Genomic DNA, 6,338 nt, shown 5'->3' on the forward strand with positions numbered 1-6,338 from the left:
TAGACAGACTTCCTGTCACAGGAAAACCCTGCTACCTGATTGGTCTGTCACACTGAAAGGGAGCCTATTGAATGCAACGCAGCAGCGGGCGCCATAGCAACACAGCTCAGACACAAATATGGAGCTGAAACTGATGACCTCGTCACTTTGCCGTCCAATCAACCGTCCCCTGACCGTCCCTCGTCCAATCAACCATCCCCTGACCGTCCCCCGTCCAATCAACCATCCCCTGACCCTCCGCCGTCCAATCAACCATCCCCTGGCCGTCCCTCGTCCAATCAACCATCCCCTGGCCGTCCCCCGTCCAATCAACCATCCCCTGACCGTCCCCCGTCCAATCAACCATCCCCTGACCGTCCCCCGTCCAATCAACCGTCCCCTGACCGTCCCTCGTCCAATCAACCATCCCCTGACCCTCCGCCGTCCAATCAACCATCCCCTGACCCTCCACCGTCCAAACAACCATCCCCTGACCGTCCCTCGTCCAATCAACCATCCCCTGACCGTCCCCCGTCCAATCAACCATCCCCTGACCGTCCCTCGTCCAATCAACCATCCCCTGACCGTCCGCCGTCCAATCAACCATCCCCTGACCCTCCGCCGTCCAATCAACCATCCCCTGACCGTCCCTCGTCCAATCAACCATCCCCTGACCCTCCACCGTCCAAACAACCATCCCCTGACCGTCCCTCGTCCAATCAACCATCCCCTGACCGTCCCCCGTCCAATCAACCATCCCCTGACCGTCCCTCGTCCAATCAACCATCCCCTGACCCTCCACCGTCCAAACAACCATCCCCTGACCGTCCCTCGTCCAATCAACCATCCCCTGACCGTCCCCCGTCCAATCAACCATCCCCTGACCGTCCCTCGTCCAATCAACCGTCCCCTGGCCCTCCGCCGTCCAATCAACCATCCCCTGACCGTCCCTCGTCCAATCAACCATCCCCTGACCCTCCACCGTCCAAACAACCATCCCCTGACCGTCCCTCGTCCAATCAACCATCCCCTGACCGTCCCCCGTCCAATCAACCATCCCCTGACCGTCCCTCGTCCAATCAACCGTCCCCTGGCCCTCCGCCGTCCAATCAACCATCCCCTGACCGTCCACCGTCCAAACAACCATCCCCTGGCCGTCCGCCGTCCAATCAACCATCCCCTGACCGTCCCTCGTCCAATCAACCATCCCCTGACCGTCCCTCGTCCAATCAACCATCCCCTGACCGTCCCTCGTCCAATCAACCATCCCCTGGCCGTCCCCCGTCCAATCAACCATCCCCTGGCCGTCCCCCGTCCAATCAACCATCCCCTGACCCTCCGCCGTCCAAACAACCATCCCCTGACCGTCCGCCGTCCAATCAACCATCCCCTGGCCGTCCCTCGTCCAATCAACCATCCCCTGACCCTCCGCCGTCCAATCAACCATCCCCTGACCCTCCGCCGTCCAAACAACCATCCCCTGGCCCTCCGCCGTCCAATCAACCATCCCCTGACCCTCCGCCGTCCAATCAACCATCCCCTGACCCTCCGCCGTCCAAACAACCATCCCCTGGCCCTCCACCGTCCAATCAACCATCCCCTGGCCCTCCACCGTCCAATCAACCATCCCCTGACCGTCCCCCGTCCAATCAACCATCCCCTGGCCCTCCACCGTCCAATCAACCATCCCCTGGCCGTCCCCCGTCCAAACAACCATCCCCTGACCCTCCGCCGTACCCCAAAGAAATTGGTTGTATATGGTTGCAGTGTTTTCATTCCAGGTAGTGTATTTAGTGGCCTTCAGAGGCCTGAGAGAGATCCTGTTGATTCGCCACATGTAGCTATTCAGGTTCCTGGTCTCCCCTGGGGGGTGTAGCTATTCAGGTTCCTGGTCTCCCCTGGGGGGTGTAGCTATTCAGGTTCCTGGTCTCCCCTGGGGGGTGTAGCTATTCAGGTTCCTGGTCTCCCCTGGGGGGTGTAGCTATTCAGGTTCCTGGTCTCCCCTGGGGGGTGTAGCTATTCAGGTTCCTGGTCTCCCCTGGGGGGTGTAGCTATTCAGGTTCCCGGTCTCCCCTGGGGGCGTGGCGCTCGGCCGTAACCCACAGGGCCGGACTGGGGACATAATTCAGTCCAGGAAATGCAGCCCCAGTCAGGCCACTTGTTAAGCCGGATCTGACCAGTGATCTTGCGACGCGAAGACGCAGTGAGATGGAACACTTTCTGTTTACACAATCGGCAAATCGCTTTGTACTTTGTACTTTGTAAACTTGAAACTTAAACCCAGTGGGGGGGGGGGGGGGGGCGGGGCTGACAGATCTTTTTTATTTTGATTGTAGGGCGGCTTGTTGATGGGGGGGGGGCTGACACATAATTTTACTTTTCAGGGGGGGGAGGGGGGGTGGTACTTCTAGCCTGCAGGCCAGTTAGCACGCCAGTCCACACGCCGCCCCGGCCCTGGTAACCCCTCCCTCCCTCCCTCCTGACGCAGGGCTACCTGGGGGAGGAGAAGGCCTTCATCGCCACTCAAGGACCCATGATCAACACGGTCAACGACTTCTGGCAGATGGCCTGGCAGGAGGACACGCCCGTCATCGTCATGATCACCAAGCTGAAGGAGAAGAACGAGGTGAGAACACACACACACACACACACACGCACACACACACACACGCACACACACACACACACACACACACACACACACACACACACACACACACACACACACACACACACACACACACACACACACACACACACACACACACACAGACACACAGCACAATGATCAGGCCCACCTGATTAATCACCTCATCCAATAGTGTAAGACAGGAAATAGAGAAGCGTCTAATCAGGAAGTACCGGACTGACCGGACATGACCCCCTGCAGTCTGCCTGCATGACCTAATGACCTGTGACCTGTGACATGACGTAATGACCTGTGACCTGTGACCTGTGACCTGTGACCTGTGACCTGTGACCTGTGACATGACGTAATGACCTGTGACCTGTGACATGACGTAATGACCTGTGACCTGTGACCTGTGACCTGTGACATGACGTAATGACCTGTGACCTGTGACCTGTGACATGACGTAATGACCTGTGACTTGTGACATGACGTAATGACCTGTGACCTGTGACCTGTGACATGACGTAATGACCTGTGACCTGTGACCTGTGACATGACGTAATGACCTGTGACCTGTGTGTTGGGTCAGAAATGCGTGCTGTACTGGCCAGAGAGGCGGGGCATCTACGGCAACACGGAGGTCCTGGTGAACAGCGTGAGGGAGAGTGACCACTACACCCAGCGCACGCTCACGCTCAGGGTGAGCTCTCAGGAAACACCCGCTACAATGGTGCCCGTTACTCCACCTCAGTGTTGGCTGAGCTCCGCATCTGTGTGTGTGCGTGCATGTGTGTGTGTGTGTGTGTGCGTAACGTGTGTGTGTGTGTGCGTGCGTAACGTGTGTGTGTGTGTGTGTGTGTGTGTGTGTGTGTGCATAACGTGTGTGTGTGTGTGTGTGAGCAGCAGGGCGCCCAGGGTCAGGTGGTGAAGCACTACTGGTTCACGTCGTGGCCGGACCACAAGACCCCGGTCAGCGCCCAGCCGCTGCTGCAGCTGATGGATGAGGTGGAGGAGGACCGGCGCGCCGCGCGCTGCTCAGGACCCGTCATCGTGCACTGCAGGTGGGGTAGGAGGTGCTCGCTCCCCGGCCCGCCTGCTGCCGTGTGTGGGGGGAGGAGGGACGCGCCTCATTGGCTAACGTGACTCGTCTCTGGTTTCGCAGCGCTGGCATTGGCCGGACGGGATGCTTCATTGCCACGACGACGGGCTGTCGTCAGCTGCAGCTGGAGGGAGTGGTGGACGTGCTGGGGATCGTCTGTCAGCTGAGAGAAGACAGGTGAGCAGACAGACAGGCAGGTGAGCAGACAGACAGGCAGGTGAGCAGGCAGACAGGCAGGCAGGCAGACAGACAGACAGACAGACAGACAGACAGACAGACAGACAGACAGACAGGCAGGCAGGCAGACAGGCAGGCAGGCAGGCAGGCAGGCAGACAGACAGACAGACAGAAAGGCAGACAGGAAGACAGGCAGGCAGACAGATAAACAGACAGACAGACAGAGAGAGAGAGACAGACAAACAGACAGACAGACAGACAGACAGACAGACAGGCAGGCAGACAGATAAACAGACAGACAGACAGACAGACAGACAGGCAGACAGGCAGACAGACAGTCAGGAAAGCAGACAGATAGACAGGCAGACAGGCAGATAAACAGACAGACAGACAGACAGTCAGTCAGTCAGGCAGGCAGGCAGACAGACAGTCAGGAAAGCAGACAGATAGACAGACAGACAGACAGACAGAGAGGGAAGCAGGCACTTTTAGTGGTTGATAGATGTTCTCGGTCAGCCTTTGGAAGCTCCATGTAATCAGCAGTGACTTGTTCTCATAGCCGTTAATCTGAGTGGATCACTGCCCTGTCCTCGGCCCACTGAGGCCTGGAGCCAGAAGACTGCTGGGCTGCCAGGAGGGCTTGAGTGAGAAGGCTCATTAATGATCTCTATATTAACGGACTGAAGGGTGTGTGTGATCCCACATGATGGGTGAGAGCGAGAGCGCTAGCCGTTAACGACAGCCACTCCTTAATGAGGAAATAAGCGCTAGAGACATGGACACACTCATACTGGAGCACTAGAGACATGGACACACTCATACTGGAGAGATAGAGACATGGACACACTCATACTGCAGCACTAGAGACATGGACACACTCATACTGGACACTAGAGACATGGACACACTCATACTGGACACTAGAGACATGGACACACTCATACTGGAGAGATAGAGACATGGACACACTCATACTGGACACTAGAGACATGGACACACTCATACTGGAGCACTAGAGACATGGACACACTCATACTGGAGAGATAGAGACATGGACACACTCATACTGGAGCGCTAGAGACATGGACACACTCATACTGGACACTAGAGACATGGACACACTCATACTGGAGAGATAGAGACATGGACACACTCATACTGGACACTAGAGACATGGACACACTCATACTGGAGCGCTAGAGACATGGACACACTCATACTGGAGCACTAGAGACATGGACACACTCATACTGGAGAGATAGAGACATGGACACACTCATACTGGAGAGATAGAGACATGGACACACTCATACTGGAGCACTAGAGACATGGACACACTCATACTAGAGACATGGACACACTCATACTAGAGACATGGACACACTCATACTAGAGCATCATAGGCTGCTAATGAACGTGAACGGCTCTTAACAGACATGTTTTCCTCCTTGCGTGTGTGTTTGTGTGTGTGTGTGTGTGTGTGTGTGTGTGTGTTTGTGTGTGTGTGTGTGTGTGTGCGTGCGCGGGTGTGTGCGCATGTGTGTGTGTGTGTGTGTGTGTGCGCATGTGTGTGTGTGTGTGTGTGCGTGCGCGGGTGTGTGTGTGCGCATGTGTGTGTGTGTGTGTGTGTGTGTGTGTGTGTGTGTGTGTGTAGGGGAGGTATGATTCAGACAGGAGAGCAGTATGAGTTCGTCCATCACGCCTTGAGTCTCTACGAGAGCCGCCTCTCCGCAGATGCCGGCCAATGAACAGCCACAGGCACAGGAAGTTGTCACTGGATTGGCCAGCTTGCTAACGCCCGGGAGTAAGGCCTGGACGACGAGGGCCTCGTTGGCCGCGCGCCACACGTTCGCCAGGACTGATGTGGGTGTGGTCTCTTCATTCGGACCGTTTGACAGGACGTTTGTCTAAGAATGGAATGTGTCCATTCTTCTTCTCTCCTTCCTGCTTTTCTTCTTCTACTACTCCCATTTCCTGTCTCGTTTGTGAGCGGATCGGAGGAGCCTTTTGAAGGACCCGCCTACTTTAGTGCTCCGTCCAATCAGACTCTCTGATTCTACTCTGTATCTACTGTACACTCTGACCTCTCTCTACTATGTCATGGATACTCTGTAGTTGTCATGGATACTCTGTGGTTGTCGTGGATACTCTGTGGTTTTCATGGATACTACATGGTTGTCATGGATACACCATATTGTGGTTGTAAGGCGACTGTGTTTAACTCTATGGTACACTGTAGAAATAGCACTTTGTTTCTGTGACTTAGGATTTTTGAAATTAATATGATTATTAAATCACAAAGGGTATTACGTAATGTGAAGCAGACTGTTAGCTTGTCCCATAGCTAGGTGGTAACACCTGTCACATGACCCTCATCCAACATCGTTTCATGCCAAAGCTTGTTCTTCATCGGTGCCCATGAAGTCCGACCCCAGAATGGCCTGGCCATCT

At 55.5% G+C, this 6,338-nt stretch overlaps 1 protein-coding gene across 1 annotated transcript in view; it reads left to right on the plus strand.

Annotated features, from left to right (window-relative positions):
* ptprr (protein tyrosine phosphatase receptor type R) overlaps positions 1 to 5,635 on the plus strand; it is a gene marked incomplete at both ends in the record, with an annotated part of 27,786 nt that extends 22,151 nt beyond the window's left edge. The window contains 5 exons of the mRNA XM_084462773.1: positions 2,468 to 2,605; positions 3,201 to 3,311; positions 3,515 to 3,672; positions 3,774 to 3,887; positions 5,542 to 5,635. Coding sequence (XP_084318899.1) covers positions 2,468 to 2,605; positions 3,201 to 3,311; positions 3,515 to 3,672; positions 3,774 to 3,887; positions 5,542 to 5,635 — 615 coding nt within the window. The remainder of the gene's footprint in view (positions 1 to 2,467; positions 2,606 to 3,200; positions 3,312 to 3,514; positions 3,673 to 3,773; positions 3,888 to 5,541) is intronic.
* Positions 5,636 to 6,338: the final 703 nt, after the last annotated feature.

Source organism: Borostomias antarcticus (assembly GCF_949987555.1).
Source record: "Borostomias antarcticus genome assembly, contig: scaffold_133, whole genome shotgun sequence".
In the NCBI taxonomy this organism is placed as follows: Eukaryota; Metazoa; Chordata; class Actinopteri; order Stomiiformes; family Stomiidae; genus Borostomias; species Borostomias antarcticus.